The 20,744-nt window shown below is 48.3% G+C and overlaps 1 protein-coding gene across 1 annotated transcript; it reads right to left on the bottom strand.

Moving 5' to 3' along the window:
• Positions 1–3,643: 3,643 nt before the first annotated feature.
• OPRL1 (opioid related nociceptin receptor 1) lies at positions 3,644–17,759 on the bottom strand. The gene is made up of 5 exons (XM_027697464.1): positions 17,662–17,759; positions 17,132–17,410; positions 16,376–16,629; positions 7,092–7,447; positions 3,644–6,753 (listed from the first exon to the last, which is right to left on the bottom strand). Exons 3-5 carry the CDS (start codon positions 16,600–16,602, stop codon positions 6,230–6,232), a joined length of 1,107 nt encoding a protein of 368 aa, XP_027553265.1. The 5' UTR covers positions 16,603–16,629; positions 17,132–17,410; positions 17,662–17,759; the 3' UTR covers positions 3,644–6,229.
• Positions 17,760–20,744: the final 2,985 nt, after the last annotated feature.

Genomic DNA, 20,744 nt, shown 5'->3' with positions numbered 1-20,744 from the left:
TTTTGTTTCCTTGGAAAAAATCAAATTTCCTGCTTGATTTCTGTCAGATTCATCCTTCATCTCAGTATGCTGAAAATCTGCTGTTTGGCAGGGCTGGTTCTGCAAGGCTCCAGGCTCCAGCCCATCCTGCCTGGCTTCATGCCCAAAGGGAAGGGAAGCAGTGATGCTCTCCCTGACCACTGCAGGGAGGCAGAAGAGTCCATCAGCGCCAGAGCTACATCCTCTCACAGCAATAACATATTCCAGATGAATAAACACCTCTTGCTGCAAGAGTGGGCTGGTTGCATAGGATACGAGACCTCCCACTAACAGCTGCCTGCATGGGCTCTGCAGGTGGGATTTCCTCCTGGCACCCATATACTGCAACAGGAGCAAGGATTTGAGAGCAAAGCAGCAGGGAGAAGCAAGGACATGTATACAACATGTAATCCACAAATGATCCAGTCTGCTCATTACTCAGGAAGATCCCAAGTGATGCCACATTCCATGGGGAGCTGATGTTTCCTCCCAGAGGCCCTTCCAGCAGTTTAATCACAGGAGGACCAAATTCCCAAGAATCCTACACATGGCAAGGAGGTTGGAACTAGGTGATCTTTGAGGTCCCTTCCAACCCAAGCCATTCTAGGACTGAGTGATTCTATGAATCCAAACATGAGAGATGTTGTCCAGGGGCCTGAAGGTGATCCCAGCTCAGTTTGGATATTACTGTGCACTTTCTACCCCAGGGAGTATTTAGGGAGTTTTTGGGCTTCTGAAGCAGAAACCTTGAGTTGGAGGAGGGAAGGCATCAGGTGGGGGAAGGATCTGCCCCAGCACTGCAGGCATCACTCCTTCACTGCAGACAGGCAGGATTTCTCTGCATTAAGGGAGAGAGAGCAAAGTCAGTTTACATGGTTGATTAGCATCATCGTTGCCAAGATACAAAACCATGTTGCTCTATTTATTGATTATTTCATTCTGTGATGCAATCTATCCAGGCTCCAGGGTACTGAAAACAGGAACAAAGGGAGTTTGTGAGATGTGGCACCCACCCCAATAGCAGTCCCTTTGCTTAGAAAAATCCTAAAACTCCTTTCAAAATGAGCTGTGACCTTAGCACCTCTGTTACCATGTGTTTTGAGCAAAGGTGGCATGGATCCCCAGTCTGAATGGGCAAGAGGGCAGGTGCATGGAGCCAGCATGGGCCACTCAAAATAGGTGTGCATCAGCTCAGACATGGCAAGGAGGGGCTGCAGACCCTTTAACCTCTCATCTCCATCCCAAGAAAACCTGTACCAAAGACCCATTAGCATCACACAGCACATGTTCTACTTTCTTATAGGCTATCTCTGTTCCTCATGTGGCATCACAGCTCTTGGGTTATGGGCTGATGCTGCCACCTCGGGTCCACCTTCCTTTCACAGAATCCAGAATCACAGAGTGGTTTGAATGAGAAGGAACCTTAAAGACCATTTCATTCCAACTCCCTGCCCTGGGCATGGACACCTTCCACTAGATCAGGTTCCAGCCTCCCCACATCACAAGCCATTCTCCCCACAGAGTTGGGACAGGTTTCCCTCCTACAGCCATTGCTGCAGGATTCTACCCTCTATCCCTCCCACCTCAGCTTTGTGGTTCTCCTCAGAAAAGGAGAAGGTGGGGAAGTAAGATCTGGTCCTTCGGACAGCCCTGGTCAGGGCTTGGGAGATGAGGATCAAGGATGTGATTTACCAGCTGATTCTGCAAAGTCACAGCAAAGAAGCTCTGCTACCACAGAGATTCACAGGGAAACACGGCGTGAAACCATGAATGCACAATCAGGGCTGAGGCTTGGGATGTGTCCGAAGGAGATTCCCCTGTTGAGGGAAGAAGAAATTTGCTTATGCATAAATACCCACAAAAATAGCTGAGGGGAAGCACAGGGAAATGAGTGGGAAAGCAAACTGGAGTTTTTTTGGCAGAGCCTGCTTTGCTGCCAGTCTGAGAGATTCTCTTCTGAGCACATAGGAAAGGCTGCACCCGCACCAGCTGCTGCTGGAGATCCTTTTCATTTAAAATAGAGGCTCTAACTATAGAGAGCAGCCACTTGCCCTATAAAGCATTGCAGGGTGAGAGGCATCCTTCTCTGGGCACACATTGTCCTACTAGGAATTGATATCCCAAAGTACCCAGAGAGAGATCAGAGCTCAGTGACAGCTCTTTGGAGAGTTAACAAATCTTCCTCTGGGAAAAAAAAAAAAAAAAATAAAAAAAAAAAAAAAGTAAAAAAAAAAAGAAAAGAAACATTTACAGTCTAGTTCCTCATGAAAACACCTTGAAAAAACAGACATGGCCACTGCTCAGCATCAGGCAGTATCTTCATCAGGGCAAGTCCTGAGCTGCAGTGCTGGTATCACAAGGGGCCAACACAGCTTTAGTCTTTCTGCAGTTGGGGTTTCTCCCACCTGCAAAAGTTGTCTTCAGGCCTGAGGGCCAGGCTTTTTGGGGGGCAGAGGCATTCAGAGCAGGGGAAAGGCTTCATGGCTCCTATGGGCATGAGGAGGGGGATTTCAATTGAATACTCGCCCAAACCAACTAACTGCTGTCTGACCTGCAGCTCAGTAAAGGGTAACTCAGCATCTCCCTGGCTCGGCTCTTCCCATGGCAGAAAACCACGAATCATAGAACATCCGGAGTTAGAAGGGACCCACAAGGATCACTGAGTCCAACTCCTGGCCCTGCACAGGACAACTTTGAGAATCCCACATGTGCCTGAGGGCATTGTCCATCCAAACTTCAGTGAAAGAGTAAATTCTGCTCCTCATTTCTGCTGTTAGAAATTGTAATTCATGGGGACAGAAGTTGCTGGCTGAGGGAGAGGAAGGGAAATGTGGCATTTCCAAAGCCAGATTCGCTGCAAACCAAGTGGCTCCTCAGGAGAGAGCTCAGTCACTGGCTCATCCATTCCTCAGCCTTTTCCAGCACTTGACTTCAGCCAGCAGCAGCAGAGAGAACACTTAGTACATTAATAAATCGCATAATACTGAGTAAAGCACTTTGGTTTATGGTTTTGCTATGAGAACTCACCCCTGGACACTTATAATTAACTGAGCTAGAAGAGAAATAAAGATTTCCATTTTTGTTCTCACCAATTTTTATTTTTTTAAGAAGAAGAAAATCACCCCTGTTAATAAAAAACTCTCTCCTGATATTTACCTGCTTGGGTAGGAATATTGATCTCAGTGCAGAAAGCACTTCCCTGATCACACATCTCACTGGCTGATCCATCTTTCTTGGAGAATATGGCCTTGGCTTTATTTTCAAAGCAGCCCTGTCATTTATTGTTCTCCATGATCATGCTTAACCCCATAACTCCTTGGAATTGTGGAGAGAGTATGTGGGAAGAGCTTGTTTTCATCCTGCATCAGACTTCATCTCTAACAGTAGGCAGCTGCCTGCACAGCACAGCTGCCTGTTGCAAAACCCAGGACCCTGTGGAGGCTGGCAGGGTGCAGGCAACTCACACTCATCTCCAACCACCAATTTTCCAGCATTTTCACATCTTCTGTTCCTGTGTTAACTACAGACAAAGTTGCCTGTGACACAAAAGTTCCCACTGATCTCACTAAAAAAGGATCAGGCTGAGACACCCCTGACCCACACAGCTAAATCTTGCAGATAATCATTCAATGCACAGGAGGTTTTATTTTCCTTTATTAAAGCACACAAATAGCCACCTAGGAACTTGTCATTTACATTGCAGCAGTTGTAAAATCACACCAACACGACCATTTCCAAAGAGAATTACAGAGCCAGTGCTACAGCCATCCAGCCGACCACAAGCCTGTAACTCCAGAGGCACAGTACAATGAAGTTCTGCTTTCAGGCTTTTGTTGCTCTTCTTATAACAAACTCCACTGAGCATCAAACAGAATGTCTAAACACAGTCACTGCAAGGGCCATGGAAATATCCAAAAGCTTAGTAAACACATATTTATTGGTACTTGATTATGTAAGATTGTTGCAGCATAGTCATTATAACAAAATCTGTATTAAAAAAAACACCAAACACAGGTATATTTTTTTCAGAGGACATAAATCTATTTAAAAACTCAACCAAGAACAGCAAAGGGAGAGTGGCTGTTCCCTAGCCAGCCACTAAGGAATGCCCTCCTGCTCCCTAACAGCAAGAACAGCAGTCGGTTCCCAGCTTCAGGCCCAACCATACCCAGACCCCATCAGATCGTCTGACAGCTGAGGGGCTGAGCAAACCCAAGGTCACTCAATGCCCAACGCTGTTATTGCATCCACAACCACAACATCCCACCAAACTCAGCTTTTCCAAGGCCATGGATGCAGCTTGCCAGCAGCACAGTCCTCAGGGAGTTGTTCTTCCCATGCCTGGGGGCTGTGTGGGATTTCCTGGTGAGTGCTTGGAGATAAACATCCATTGCAAAGTGCTTAAAGTGCCCAGATTTCCTCCTCCCCCCAGATTAGTCAGGGGAAGTGATAATTGCAAAGTTTGCTCTGGTATCCCTCCAGATTCCCAATCAAATGCTAATCACAGCATCAAAATCCTCTCAGCTCGAGCAGTTTACAAGGGATCTGGGTCCTATACGTGGGACACTGGAATTTCATCTATATTTTAAGCCCAACCATAAGGGAAACACTCTACATAGAAATATAACATTCGATTCTTTTATACAGCATATGTAAAGAACATGACAGCATTAAAATATTGGCAAATCAATACATTAAAAATACAGAATCTCCTAGACCAGAGCACAAGAAATATATTCACAAGAAATCTGTACAGTCCGGACGACGCTGCCGGTTCTCAGATTGAAGCTGACCTCCCATCTCCACATGGGGGTCTTTGCTTTGCTTCCCCATCAGCACCACTGGCCACCACTGCCCAGATTTCCCCAGGGCTGTTGTGCTACAGGGAGAATACCAGTCTGCTGTCCCCTCCAGCACAGAGAGCACTCAGTGGTTAGACTCTTTAGGGAAGCTTTCATTATTGAATGAAATGACACGACATTTCATTTTCCACAAAGCTCTGACCTAGTGGGAGAGGAAAAATCAATCCACAGTTGGCAGGAGGAATGGTACCTGGGCAGCATTTCCCACGTGCTCTCAGTATCGTGGATCTCATTGCAGTTAAAAAAAAAAAAAACAAAACAACAAAACAAACCCCAAACCCCCACCTTTTGTATGGTTTGTGCCCCACTTATCCCATGCAGAGCAGATGGGACTGTTTTAGGTTGATGCATCCTACCAGGAACATCCATGTCTTCTGGAGGAGCTGCCATTCTGACTTCTCCAAAATGGCTTTCCCCTATACATAAATACATTTATATATAGGCCACTTCATTCCTTCCTCCTCTCACTGAGGAAGATCCCCAAGGCATGCTTGGCAAGGTGAAATCCTACCATATATATGTACCTAGAGCACTGCAGACGTGTATGTATAGACACATTCTGTCCACTGTCACACTGGAAATACAGAGTTTAAAAAAAAAAAAAGCAGTAGCAGCATGTAAACGAGGAATTGTGTTCATTTCCTCCTCTTCGGAGCTACACTCATCAGTTTTTACAGTCCCTTCTCGCCCCCCTGCTCCCCTCCGAGAGGAGGGTTTTACTGCAGACCCCATCTGCAGGAGCTGGCGTTGTTCTCCAAGGCAGTTTGAATTTCCCTTTCCGCCAGCTCCCTCCTCTCCCTCCCCGCATCCTTCCCTGCACGATGACTCATCCTGGAGATGATCTTAGGTTTTGTCTGATGGCTCCTGCCCACTTTGGCTGCAGTGAAGTCTAATTTCAGAGTGGTGGCACAGGAATAAAACCCGCACGCGAGCGCCTGCTGAGCCACACGAGCTGTTAACATCTCAACTCGGGGAGGCAAAAAGCAATGGAAGAGTTTACATTCTGTCTGTCTCCCAGCAGCAAAAGTGTAAGTCCCAGGAGCAATGCCTATTTTAAATCCTTGATTCCTGAACTCTCAATAATGTTGCAAACCCCCAGGGTTTCGCAGGAATCAAAGGGCTGATTTCAAACACGTTCCTTAGTGCAGGATGCACTAGAATTAAAAATGCATCAAATGGGCTCACTTTTTCTGCATGCTCTTGCAGTATCCAGTTTTCCCAACCCCCAAAATTGTTTCTCGCCTCTCAGTTTTGAGGTCCTGCTAAAGAGCTGTTATCTGAGTTAGTTCTGACGTGGGGGTGGTTGGACTCTGCTGGGCGACAGCCACCATGGGAATTTCCATGCCTAGTCAGGCCGGATTGTTAGTCCCCTCCGAGTTCTTGCAGGCATAGGCCACATCCTTGGCGATGCTGCACATCCTGTTGGACATCTGGAGCTCGGTCCTGAAGGCGGTGGGGAAGCAGAACTTCTTGAAGCAGGCCTTGAAATTCTCATCCAAGAAGGCGTAGAGCACGGGGTTCAGGCTGCTGTTGGCGTACCCCAGCGCGGTGCAGAAGCAGGAGATGGCCAGCTCGAGCTCACTTTCTGCCTTGGCACCCAAGCACTGGACCAGCACAAAAATCTGGATGGGAGTCCAGCAAACAATGAAGACTGCCACGACCACCAGGACCATTCGGGTGATGCGCCTCAGGTTTCGGTCCTTCTCCTTGGAGCCTGAGAGGACACGGACGTTCTTGAGCCGTCTGATCATGAGACTGTAGCAAATGGTGATGATCAACACGGGGATCATAAAGGAGAAGAGAAAGACGCAGATGCCGAACACCGGATCCCAGTAGTCCACTGGCGAAGGGAGTTTAATTAGACAATCAATTTCTGCAAGTGAAAAAAGTGAAAAAATAAAGTGGAAAAGAAGATCAGCAAACACAGAGCAAGCAAAATGGCATCTGTATATTGAGATTAGTTTAGACTAGTTAGCAAAGTGGTTGGAGTTAATGTTCTTTGAAGTCTTTCCCAACCTTAATGATTCTGCGATTCTATGTTTAATAGAAGGGGAAGGCAGTAGCAGTGATACAGGGAAGCAAGGGCAGAAAGGAGAGAGTTAAGACAACTTTACAGCAGAGCCCTCACCCTGCTGATGAAACTGGCACCCCGAGCCCATGGGCTCTCCTGGCCACCACCACCTCCCACCCACTGGGTGCAGCTTTACTGACCGTTGTTCTCGTTCTCCGCGGATCCCATCACCATCGCTGGGATGCCGAAGACAGAAGCCAGTGCCCAGATGCAGACATTCACCACCTTGGCCTTGTGGGGAGTGCGGATGTCCAGGGCCTTGATGGGGTGGCAGATGGCGATGTAGCGGTCCACGCTCATCATGGTCAGCGTGAAGGTGCTGGTGAACATGTTGTAGTAGTCTATGGAGATGGCGATCTTGCAGAGGACGTTGCCGAAGGGCCAGAAGCCCAGGAACGTGTCTGTACCCTGGAAGGGTAAGGTCATCAGGCACAGGGTGTCAGCCAGAGCGAGGTTAAAGATGTAAATGTTGGTTGCTGTCTTCATCTTGGTGAATCTGAAATGCAGGAATGAGCAACGGTCAGAGCTCCACCTGATGATGGGTAAGACATTAAACTCTACTGAAGAGGCCATTCTGCCACTTTAGGATGGAGATGCAGTATTTTCTTACATAATGAGACTGACCACCCTTCACCTTTCTACCTCCCACAGGTTTATCAACACACAGCTCAACCCAGCTCCTAAAAGATCACATATGGTACCTTCATAATCAGTTCCATGGGCAGGAGAAGTTTATTCCCTCAGACTGCCAGGGAGGACCATGGAAGTCTCAACCTACCTGTCAACTCACAGTGGTTCTTGAAAAATGACTTCAATAAGGCTAACCTGGGATTTCATCACATATGGCTTCATTATTATAAATGCTGGGGAAAGCTTTACCCAATATGATGATTTGAAGGATCCAGGGCTAAGATGATTAGCCATTTTGTAAGGGCTCACAGTCAAAGGGTGTGGCTAATGTGAGTTGTCAGATCAGAACAGGTGGGATGGCCAGCCCTGGCCAGCTAAAAACTGATGAGGAATGAGGTTTGAATCAGACATTGAAATATCACAATGGATCTTTCTCAAGAAAGAGGTAAAGTCACAAGTCAACTCTACTTCAAAGAATCTTTGTCATTTTGATATTACTTTTATCATATGAACTGACTGCCAAAAAGGGAGATTCACCTTGCTCTAATGGCAATCATCTCCTTTTCACACATGGGAAATGATGCAGAGCAAACCGTAATCATCTACCCATGAGACACGCAGAGTTCTGCAGAAATGGAAGCTCAACAGTGACTCTGGGACTGAACCTAACATTTCAGCTCCAGGATGTTCCTCTCATGGGCAAAATAGGAGCTCAAATAGGTATAATTTTAAAACTATAGCTCATCCATCATTTACTATACTAATGGCCTTTGCAGAAATGTGGCCAAAAATGGCAGATGGGGATGTATGTTATTAAGAGTGCAAGATCGTTTGAGGGTAACACTTCTACTCATAAACTGCCACCCTATTTTCACTCTGTGTTAGAATATTATAGGGTCTGATTTGACCTAAAAAGCTCTTTTTGTCAATTTGATTCAGAACAGCAAACCCACAACTGCCCTTCTCAGCTCTGTGCCCTCCCCTCAGGGTCTGAACTTCTGTTCTTGAGAGATTATTTGAATGCTTGGCAGAACATTATCAGTGGCACACTCTGAACTCTGCTGAGACACACGGTGACGTGGCCAGGTTTGCAAGAATAGGAGCCAGGGGAGCCACAATCCAGACTATAAAGTCTATTTTTCTACCTGCTTTGGAGCCTTAAGCTGGGCTTGTATTAGAAATCTGAAAGTGGCTTCAGAAAGCAAGACCGAATGTTCCATTTGACCTTCAAAGCCAAGGAAAGCGTTTGGAGGTGAGCACTGATGGAAACATGGTTGGAAACACTGAGGTCCCTACAAAAGCTTGTGTCAGGCTCCTCTTGCCCCAGAAATCACAGGTTCTTAAAAAGCCAGCCCAGATAAACTTATGTAACCAGAACTAGCAGAAGAGAAATGCCAGTGCCTTTCCTTTTGTGGTGGGATGAACAAGCAAAACACTTTGCAAATCCAACTCAACCAGGCAGCTGCCAGGGCTTTAAGCTTTAGGATTTCCTAAGCAGGATTACCACAGGCTCCAGTGCCCTGAACCCCAGAGCAGCATCTCAGGGTAGGCAAGTTTTCCTTTTGTGTTTGAACACTTGCAGTTGGCCCAAGCATGGCAAAGTACTCAGGGGGATGAGGTAGGTCTGTTAAGTGGGTTCAGTCATCTTCCCCTCTAGGTCAGCAGAGGGGAATTAAAATGAAGAAAATTAAATCACTGTTTTTTATCAGCCCCCACAAAAATAAGTATTGTCAGCTCAGGCTTTAGGAAATTATTCAGTCACCTAAGACTGTGCTAGCAAAGGTCTCCTGGGAGCTGTGGCCTTCTCTGCATACCACAGACTGGCTGGGCTGGCTCAAGCTTCCCAAAGGTCAAGGTTGTTGCAGTCCATCCTTTCAGGAGGACTGGAGCCGGAGGCAATTCATCAACATGCCTCTAACACTGACTGCTCTTACTGACATTATAACTGAAAGGAATAACAATTTGGAGCAATGATGAGCGACTTGACAGCAAAACAGAAAAAAATTAAAGGTTGTTTGAATTTGGTTGTCTAATTGACCAGTGGAAGAAACAAGCAGAATTCACCTATTTCCAGCCCCCTTCCAACATCCATGGGGGACAAAGCTGCCCCCCTGAATACTCCTGTTTCCTCAGCACTGTGAGAATTTTGGGGCATCTCAGCCAGCCCTGAGCTCAGGGTGTGAAGATCACAAACCTTCAGCTCCCTCCCACACCCCTCCACCCCTACCAGCCCCTCTCTTCCCAGACACTTCTCAGCAAGAATTCAGAGTCCAGCTGCAATTGCTCAGCCTGGCCCTGCAAAATCTGCTCTCTCTCAATGCACAGATCCCTCTCTGCTGCTTCCTTCCTCACCACCTCCCCAAGGTGATGGCAGAGCCACCTTCCCTCGCTCCCTCCAACACAGGGACACACAGAGGTGGCTGGCCCACCACTTACCTCCTTCGACCCATCTTCTAGTGGATTTTAAGCTGATTTTGTGTTCTTGAAAGGTGGGGAAATTAATTTACACCTAATTAATTACTTCTACTCCACTTTCTCTGCATGCTGAGAGCCAACAGCCATTACCCCAACCAAACAATGTTCCCAAACATTTCCAGAATGTTCAGTACACAAAAAAAAAAAATCAATTAATCGCTTCTCTGTGGATTAACCTCTTTTTCTTTTCCTCCAGGAACTCAGAGTGTTCTTTTTCTTAATCTGCACCAAAAAAAAAAGACAAATTAAATTCTTGGGCTTAGGAGGCACCTCAGTTTCCTCCCCCCATGGCACAGCTCTGCTGCAGATAGGCCTGTGGCCTCCACGGAGGACATTAGTTCCCTGCTGAGCCACTTTCTTCCACTCTGTCATGGAGGTAATTTCCTAATGGAGCATCTCCCACAGAGTGGTTCTCAGCTCTTCATCCAGCTCCACCTTTGTCACAACAGTAATTGCTCTGCTCTGCAGTCCTGTTCTCTCGGATGCTGAAGCCTAAGAGAAAAAATGCCTGGATATCATCTCAGCACTTGTCTTCCCTCTCCTTTTTTGATAAGTGGACCTCAAGCAACATTACCTGGAACAAAGTTGGACTTCAGCAAGGGGAAGATGCGATTTGGGAGTGAAGATGGGTAGGACACAGCTCTCTGGGCTTTAAAGCCCTGTTTCTCACAAGGATGGATTCTGCCCCTGGCTGAGACTCAGGGGAGCTGCAGACCTGTTTTTCCTGCTTTCCCTCTTTTCTATCCAGCCACGGCAAGGCTGCAGGACAGTGAGCCACTCTGGATACCCCAAGGCTAAGAACCAGCTGGCTGCAGCAAACCTGCAACCCAAAATGGGGCAGCAGACACTGGGACAGAGGGACCAGAGCAAAGCCTGCAGCCATGGGGAACCCTGAGCATTATCTCCAGGAGCTCTCTGCCTCCTGGAGTCTCTTGATTTTCATATTCATAGCTCCAGCTAATTGGGATGCAGACAGTGCTGTTCACCTTGAGCAGCTCCCTCCATCCCCACCTCACACCCTGGCAGCAGTGCCAACCTTTGCTCTAGTCCCTGAACCTGCACCTGGGAGCAAAACAGAGCAGAAAAGGCTCAGGGAGAATTTTTACTGAGCTACTCCCACCCTGTGATGGTAGAAATCAGCCCTGGTTCTCTCACATCTCTGCTCCCAGCCTGCTCATAGCCTACAGGTCGTGTGAACCTGCTATTTGATCTGGCACGTACCATCGTGATTTGTGTCCCCCCAGCCACACACCCACACTGCTCCCCACATCCCGGCTGCTCTGGTCACCATTTCAGAGCCCCCTCAGCCTCAAACTTCTAACCAGTTCAAGATGATTTATTCTTAATGGTTCAACAGGCCCTGAAAAAATCCAGAGGGTTTGAGAAGGACAAATTTAAACTACTTTGAACTTTGAGGCCAGACACTACAGCAAAAGCAGCCGCCAACACAGCACCTAAAAGTCTATAAATTACCCAGCAGGACAGGGACTGACTAGCAATGGTTAGTTAAGGAGTTTGCTGCCAGCCAATGTGAGCACACACTTTGGGATAGATGATTTCCTTGCCCTTGAGTCTCACCACTGTGTCCAGTGACAACTATGAAACACAAACACTGTCCTGCTCCTCTGGGTGCTCTCTGGGGACCAGTGTGGGTGGGGACATCGCATGGCCAAGGGAGGAGGCTGGGTGGCTGCAAAAGCCTCAGTAGCTCAGCCAGGGGCTCACAGGGATGCTCCCACATCCCTGAGCAGGTGCTTGAGCACCAGGAATGGTGCTCTGGTGTGAGGAGGGCATTCATCAGCCTCCACCCTGCAGCAAGATGCTCTTATTCCAGTTCAAGGGCCAGATCTGCCTCTACTGAGTTGCTTGTATCCAATACGCTGCTGGGAATTGCCCAGTCCATGAAAAACACTGGGAACTGAGTCCCACATTAAACATCACAGAATTACTGCTGCACAGGGGCAACTCTCCTGCACCCATCTCACCAAAGCCAGGTGAAACAAAGAGCCCTCCTCACTGGAACCACAGGATCTGTATTAGCAGGGACCAGACATAGTTCCTATGAGTCATATGGCTGAGCCCAGCTCACCTGGGCTCGTGGGGAACCAGAAATCAGGGATCTGCAGACCTGTCCTGTGCAGCCACTATCACAGCAGGTTCCCCTCCTGCTCACCTCACCATCCTCTCCAGCTCCATTCCTTCTCCAGGGCACAGGAGCCCTCAGTGTGGCTTTCACTTCTTTATAAATTGCAAGAATTGTCTATTTATTTTACATTTTTTTCGAGGAAAAACTAAGCAGGACTCAGATGGCTCCACCATCACACTGGGTCCTCTTTGCATTAAGCTCCATTTCAGCTCTGAGACACTCAGCTGTCAGAGGCTTTTCCCTTAGAAAGCTTTCTATTAAGAAATCAGCATCTCTGCAATGTCATAATTAACTTCATTTTCCCTGTCTCATCACAGCCAGCTGCCCTCACCCCTGTTCTCAGGGACTGTGGCAGCTTTCAAGCAGAATAACAGCTGGCACAGCATCCCCAGGCAGGATCGTGGTGCAGCCACCCCTCATCACATCCTTCCTCCTTCACCTGGAAGCAGCAAATGAAAGTCTAGGAGCCTGTCAGCCCTCATCTGCCTGAAATATTGCTTGAAATGCTCTGAAAAGTGTTCTTCAATAGAGAGAGCTGAGCATCTCCAGTACTTTGCTGGGCTCCCAACAGAGAGAAACCATAGTAAAGAGTGCCCAAGAAATGAGGCATCATCACTCCCATGGGGGCCTGAACTGGAGGAAAGGAGTCCTCCAGGCCATCACTGCTGAGCATTGTAGCAGCATGATGGAGCTGGGGGCAACAGAGGAGTCCCTGGACCAGAAGCTGCATGTTGTCCCTTCCCTGGCACACGGGTGGCTGGCAGCAGTTCAGGGGTCTCTGTCACAGCCCTATAACAACACCTGGGTCAGCATCACCTCCAGCCCCGTGAGTCACCCACCCCCAGGGCCACTGAAAGAACAATCCATCCTCCTTCTCCTTTGCTTTCCTTCCTAAAAACAAAGCTCTTGGGCAAGCAGCCTTGCAGAATTCAGTTAATAGCTAAGAGGGATCTCAGCGGCCTTTTTTCCTTCACTCTCCCCCCAAACCCTCTGTTCAGCTCCTCGTTTCACATTCATTAAAAAGAAGAACAGGAAATATATGCAGAAGAGAGCAAACAGCAGAAGGAGGAGGGAGGGGAGACATCATCCCTGCTGGCAAGGAGCTCCACGATGAGCCAGCAGAACAAAGCCAGAGATGAGGTAGGTTCCCACAATAGGCCCTTTACTGTCTAGGAAATCGTGCTCCTGACGAGAGCCCTTCTCCATCTTACCCAATTAGTGCTGCTCAGCACTGGAAAGGACTGACAGCCACAGGATGACTGTCTCTAAATTAATCATTCCAAATTTTAAATCACTCCAAATATAATAGACATGTAGGCCGGGTTCTATAACACAGGGGAAAACCTAGAGGAGGCTTTGAATTTCTACTTTCATGTGAAGTACTGGGAGATTTTAAAACTTTTCCCTCAGTGCTGCAGAAGACTCATTCAAAAGGAACAAAAAATGAGCCTTTCTGATGCTTCCAATTTCCTCGAGTGCAGGTATTAGAGTCTTCTTATTTCCCAGCTCCCTCAAAGCCAGGAAACAATTACTGTTTATGATATTGTACCATTATTTTTGTGGAAGATAATACACCATTTTCTTACGGGCTGTGTAATATGTTGAAGCCTGGTTATCCTTGCTGAAGCATGGAAAAAAACCCAACCAGTTTTCATAGGGTGCATCATATCTGCAGGTGACAGGGGTGCAGCACAGAGGGTTTGCCAGTCATTTGGCAATGGAAGAGGTATATCATTAAGAGTTCCAAAACCCCATGTTGACTTACCAGCAACCAATTTTCAACCTACTGAAAAACAGATGCTACTCAAGGCATGAAGCCTCAATGCTCCAGTCTGGGGAGAAAAGCCTGTGTTTGAGAAGTTCATCAGCATCTTCCTTGTATGGCCACTGATGTGGTAGCTCTGCATCAATCCACATACATGGCAAGGGTAAGAATCTGGGATACTGAGCTCAGTTTATTCCCACATCTGCTCCTGACCTCAACATACAGAACAAGGAGAGGAGAATCCTGAGCAGAGATAACCAGAAGTTGTAGTTACTCACCAGCCTAAAAAAGGTCATTTCCTTGGGTATAACTCAGCTCAATACTGAGCTCCCAGGGGACACAGATGGGGAGAACCAGTGGGAACAGCAGGTTCTACACATGCCCCAGCTCAGTTATAACTTCCCCAGCGCACACTTTTCAAGGGGGCACTCCAGGTTCACGTTGAAGGGTTTTTTTTGGGAAAAAAAAAAAAAAGGGAATCCCCAAAAAGGAGTACCCAAATAATCGAAGTGTCTGTTGGGGTTTTATATATATATATATATATATATATATATATATAGGGGTTTCTAGATAAAGGGAAATAGAGAAATGGAAAACAGGTGGGGGAGATGGGGGTGGCACCTTTCTTCAGTTTTCAATTGCTTAAACCAAGTAAAACCAGAGGGCACAAAAACAAGTTAAGTTCCAGGGGAAATTCCAGTGCCGAAATCCCACTTTCTTTTCCTGAGTACCATTTATCCAACTGGAAGGTATCAAAGTCAAAAAGATGTGGAACAGAAGCCACCATTCTGCATGCATGGCCATGGCACAGGTCCGCCCTGACCAGGATGCTGTCTTGGGACACTGATGTTATTTGTGATACCCAGTCACAGCCCTGGGCTGGGGCCAGCAGGATCCAGCTGCTCACATCCCACAGGACCTCTACAGACAGGGAGATTTCTGCCAAGACTTCTCATTACACACATCTAAGGCTCATGCACGGGGTAAGGACTCCCTTCCTCTGCACACACACTGGCTGGCATTCCCATGGAGCTGCAGCACTGTCAGACAAGGACTTCTAACTCCCAGAGCCTCACTACTCACCACACTTGGACACACCCACAAACTACTCAAATGACTGCTACTACACTGAACAGGAACACGAGCTCTCCAGGCATGGCATTAGTTTACTGCAAACCTGGTCTCTGCATCTGCAGCTCACCAGGGCTGATGGGATCTCTTCTCTCTGCCATAAACAGACAGGCAGCCTGATGAACAGTCACCTCACTCTGCCCTTGTAGCAGAGATTTAGCCACCCTTCACAAAACTCTGATACCAGAGACTTGAATTTTGCAGCATCTCCTGCAACCAAGCTGTGTGTATTCAGGGGAAAGATGCAGTTGGGCTCCTGGTAAGAGCAAGACAATCTCATCAGTGTCTGAATACCTGCTAAATATTTGCATTTTCTGTTGGAGGATTCAACCTGTCTTTTTTGTGCTGGCAGCATCCACCTGCAGCAGGAATCTGCTCCAAGACATGGATAAAATGGAAGTTCCCTCCTTAACATGAAGGATGCAGAGATCAGAAGGGGGGTGCTGGGATTTAACACAATCACAGCCCTAATAGCTGCATAAACTTATTCTGTACTTACAAGGGGAACAAGGTTTCTGATTCCCGGAAATAAGGGGAGTTTGAACCACAACAGTGTCGGACAGGGACACTTAAAATGCCAGCAGTGTGCAGGGAGGTTGGACTGGTTCATGCTCCGTGGTCTGTCCCTCTGCAAAGGTCCCCCCACTCTCCTGACTTCAGCATGAGGAGTTAAAACTTGCCCTCAACTCTGCAGCATCCTGTTACATCTTATTCATGTCTACGGCTCCCAAAGGGTTGAAAGAGTTACATTCCTGATTTTTCCCCTGTACAATTAAGGCAGAGCCTCTGCACGTGCCATTCCCCTTGCAACAAGGTTCAGCTTTGGAAAGAGCCAGCTCCCAGATGGAACAGCACCTGCAAACACAGCTGGGGTGCCGGACACAGCCCAGGAAGGAGAGGTCCCATTGAGGAGCCAGCACACCCTGGCAGCAAAACCCTTCCAGCTCATTGCCCTCTTTAGGGACATCCAGCTCGCTCCAAAAAAATCCCACAAAACATTTTTTTGAGCAGCTCTGCTCTCTCTGTTCCATTCTCTGAGTTAAACTTTAGGAGGCACCAGAGGGCAGCTGAAAACTGGTGGAAACCTTCATCACAGCCTAGGAAGGGTTAAAAAAACAAACAAAACCAAAACAATATAACAAATGCTACATCATTACCACTAAAGCACATCAGGAACGCCAGGGAAGCACCTGCCTGCTTCACCTGCAAGCAGGGATTGAGGGAGGGAAGGTCTGCCCTGCTCCCAGCCTTCCCTGGAGCCTCCCTGCGTGTCCTACCTGACGATCACATACATGACGGAGCAGTTGCCCACCAGCCCCACAATGCACACGATGGAATAGACAACCACGATGGTGATCTTGATGCTGAGCGGCAGGAAGCTGTCCCCCGTGCTGTTGTTAAACCAGTTGCTGGGGAGAAAGCTCAGGTTGAGCATGGAGGAGTCATTCAGCAGCTTTCTCAGGTCAGGGTCTTCAAAAATATGGGCGGGGAAGAGCGGGTCCATCCTGAAGCACCAGCCTGCGCCAAGGACCTGGGGCACCAAGAGACAGTTTTAAGATCTGCTGATCAAACGGGTAGCACGGGACTGTGGCAAAGCATGTGCGTGAGAAGCGCTGGGGAAGGATGATTTATTACCAGGGAGAAGGATGATTTATTGCCGGGGAACACAGCCCCCCCTCGAGCCTTCCCAGGAGCATTCTGATGGTCTGCAACCCTGAGAGCCCGGCGCATCCCGGGCACACCGGGATCACGCATATCTCCACACTGCCGGCGCAGGGGACGCGCGGGCTGCACACGCCATCCCTCCCAAGGGCTGGATGCTCCCACCTGCCTCTCCCATCCCTGCGGGCCGGTGAGTCCCCACACGCGGCTCTGTGCCCCCAGACTTTCCACTGCCCCCCCGTTGTCCCCCGAGAGCCTCCGCAGCCTCCCACTGGGGCTGGGGCACAACCTCCCCCCCCATCCTGGTCCGTATCCTAATAAAACGGCAGGAAAAGCCCAAAGTTGGAAATAAACCATAGATGGCTCCGTACCTGTGGCGGGTCCACTCTAGCGCAGCTCCGGACCAGGCTCCGCTCCCCGCGGCCGCATCCAGCACCCCCGGGCCGGGGGATGGAGGGGGAACACGGGACAAAGCCGGGGGCTCCGCAGGTGGAGGAGGGGAAGGGACTGCTCTCCCAGGCAGGGATGCTGCCAGCGCAGGGTGCTGCACCCCGGATCCCACGTTTTTAAGGAAAAGGGAGGGATGAGAGAGAGGGAGGGAGGGAGGACGGAGGGCGGCTGGGCAGAGCCAGGCTGCCGGGCTGCTCCCACTGCGTAAGAGAAAAGCGGGAGGGGGAAGGAGGAAAAGGAGGGGGGGGGAGGAAGAAATAATAAATTACCAAACGCGGCAAAGGGGAAGCGAGCCCACACCTGCGAGACAAGGGCAGCGTCCTCCCCCCGCCCCGCAGGCGCCGGGAGCTGCGGTGGCCTCCCCGTCCCACCCCCGGCACGGGCAGGGGGGGGCCAGCACCCCCCAACCTCCCCAAACCCTTCCTGCCGCAGCCCTCGACCCGCAGCCTACCTGGGATGGGCTCCCAGCCGTAGACGCTGGGAAGAAGGGAAGAATCGTGGAAGGGTGCTGAAGAGACAGGGATTCGGGAAGCAGATTCCTCCCTCCTCTGCAATTGTGCAACCTGATCGCTGTGCTAGCGCAGGAGCAGCGGAATGGGGAATCTGACCTAGAAATTGGCAAAAAAATACAAGGAGGAATGAGAATTAGGGGGAGAAAATTGTTATCATTTAGTAATCTTCTAGCAGCATTAACTAAAGGTCATTTTTTGCAGCGCAAACCATCCTGCACTTCACATCAGAGTTAGAGTAACACAAATATTCCAAGAAGCTGCAGTGGTGAATTCATTACCTCAAGGTGGGGTGAGCCACAAAGACCCCACAGGTACCTGCAGTTCCCACTCTGGCTGTGAGATATTGACCCTCATAAACTCGGTGCCCAAGAGCTGCAGAGTCCCCCAGGTATGCCACCCCTCAAACAGGTTGCACAGAGGCATTTGGGGTCCATGCCCAGTTTAATCCCAGATCAGAGATGGATTGACTACTGAGAACCAGAGCCTCATGGTCTGGAGCCTCTGGCCATCTACAGCGTTTCTCCAAAGAAGCCGTTTCCCAGCAATCTGAGGAAATCTCCCAGTGTTGGGGACATAAGCGGAGACACATGGGGCAGATTCAATCCAGGGCACACTGTTATTGCCCAGGAGATGGAGAAAAGGAACATGAGCTCTTGCAGCAAATGCTTTTTCTCTTCCCAAGCCCACAGCCAGCCCAACACAGAACTCCTGGGGCCCAGCAGGCAGTCAGGGCTATACCTTTCTGTCCCAGTTCTGCTTCAATGGATGTTTGGGGATATTTAGCACAAAAGCGGCATCTTCTTCACAAGGAACACAATGCCAAGGTATGGTGTTGCATGGTAATTTTCCTGAATGCTTCCACAGGAGCAGATCTCAGCTCTAATGGGGAACAAGGGAAAAAGTATGACCCAGAGATACAGCCCCCCTGTGGAACAGAGCAGTCCTACTTCTTGAATAAGTGAGGGGTTTGTCCGTCCGCTAATGAGAGTGTGAAATAAACACCAGACTAGACATTACCTTAATTGTTAATGGATTGATTTTCAAAGGCTGAAGGAAGGACAGCAGTAAATCAGTGCAAGAGCTCCCAGCTGGACAGCCCAGGAGCTGACGGGAAGAGTGTTTGCAAATTCAGCTCTGCTCCTCTCTGCTGGCTCTCACCCCATAAATGCTCTCAACCCTTCCCACACTCCCTTTTATGTTAATTCAGTGCAGCAAATACATCAGGTTCACCCATTTATCTTGTTGTGGTGCTCATTTTCACCTGACAGCTGTGTTTCGGAATGGCTGCTGTAAAAGGGATCAGGATTGCCACCTTGAACTACTGACAGCCAAGATATGCCTTGTGTCTGGGACAAACCTTCTTCCACAAACTCTCCTCATCCATCCATCCATCCAGTATCTTCTCAGTGTTCGTATCTGCCCTTTTCGCATGGGAAAAAATGCAGGATATTCATGCTGCACCTTCAGTCCCAATCCCATGATTCCACCCCAATCCCAATTCAGTAATGGAGAGATCTGTCCTTCCAGAACATCTCATGGTATCTTAACACCCACTCTTCTCAGGATCCCTGGTATGAGCAGAGAACAGTCATCTCAAGAGCAAGACTCTTGCCAGATTTCTTCCTCATCAGAAGTCTTTGCCCTGTCCACTGGGGTCTATGCACCAAGGCTGGGAAGGAAGGCCACCAAAATTTTAATTTCCATGACCCAAAAGGACTTCTCCCAGGCTATTTTTTGAAAATCCAGATCCACTCTTCACCTTCAAGGTTTCTCTGCAGACAGGATGTTAACAAAAGCCAAATTAAAAAAAAAAAAAAAAAAAAAAAGAACAGGCCAAAAAGACCACCCTTCTTCCAGGCAATGGTTGCCCAGAAAGCACACATGGAAGCATTAGGACACACCATGAACAGAGGCTGGATTTACAAGAGTCCAGAGCATCAACAAGCAAGTGAAAAAACACATTCACGGTACAAATGCTTTTTTTCCCTCCACTTCACTTTCCACTGAATATCTGTAAAATAAGATTCAAACAAAGTGTATATAAAAGGGTTCTGATGTGTTTGGTAAATAATTACAATGCCCATTAACAAATTAAAAAGTGTCTGGAAAATGAGCTTTGTGCATATTTGGAGTATATTTGCAGGCTTTCAGAGGCTTATATTAAAAAGAGCCACAGCTGGGTCGCAAACAGGCTTGTTCTCTGCTCAGTTAATGGATATATGTTGGCAGAGGAAAGAGTCTGGGCTTTTCCCACATAGAATCATGGAATGGTTTGGGTTGGAAGGGACCTTAAAGCTCATCTTGTTGCAAACACCTTCTACTTCCACTAGACCAGGTTGCTCCAAACCCTATCCAACCTGGCCTTGAACACTTCCAGGGACAGGGCAGCCACACATATCTATACCATTTGTACCTCCAAACTCCTGGAGCATCAGTACAGTCTACTCAGTTGTGGATGAAAACTCCTCAATTTTTTCAGGATGATCTAGTTCGAGTGTCAGTAGTTACATCTTCTGCTGTTTCAACCAGTTTAACTTTACAAACACTGTTCCTAAATGTGGACAATTTTTGCTGATTCTGCAGCAAACAGCCCACAGCCACCTGCACATCTCATAATAGCAACAGCCCACGGGATTTGGGGGTTTTTTGCCTTTCCTTTTAGGAGGAGAAGACGTCTGCTTGTCAGAACTGTTTTGTCACCTTTAGCACAGTTTGGCAATCTGTTTAATCAAGGCCATCATGAGCAGAGAATTAATTTTGCAAGAAATGAAATCATTTCTCGTGCAGGAAAAAAGTGCCTGGGCTGGAGAGGAGAGGGAGAAAGGCTGGGGGGGAAGTGGAGTGTGCTTGAAAGGCTGGAAAGCAAAGCTTCAAAAATGCAAGAGTCACTCCTGGGATGGTGGGCACCTGGCTAATTACTTGCCAAATGCTAATGAGCTAAATTTGTACCATAACCACTGGTGTGGGTGGAATTTGTTCTCAGGACATTAATGACCACAGAAATTCAGCAACCATGCACACC

This window comes from Neopelma chrysocephalum, unplaced genomic scaffold (assembly GCF_003984885.1).
Source record: "Neopelma chrysocephalum unplaced genomic scaffold, ASM398488v2 Primary Assembly neopelma1_119, whole genome shotgun sequence".
NCBI lineage: Eukaryota > Metazoa > Chordata > Aves > Passeriformes > Pipridae > Neopelma > Neopelma chrysocephalum.
The sequence above is the reverse complement of the archived record's forward strand: the minus strand, read 5'-3'. Positions and strand labels throughout refer to the sequence as shown.

Excerpts from the sequence above, each read along its gene's own strand:
- OPRL1 (XM_027697464.1), bottom strand. The coding sequence starts at position 16,602 with ATGGACCCGCTCTTCCCCGCCCATATTTTTGAAGACCCTGACCTGAGA. Across the intron at positions 7,448-16,375 it reads GTCATGTATGTGATCGTCAG|ATTCACCAAGATGAAGACAG; the intron begins GTAGGACACGCA and ends CCTGCATTTCAG. Across the intron at positions 6,754-7,091 it reads CGCGGAGAACGAGAACAACG|AAATTGATTGTCTAATTAAA; the intron begins GTCAGTAAAGCT and ends TTTCACTTGCAG.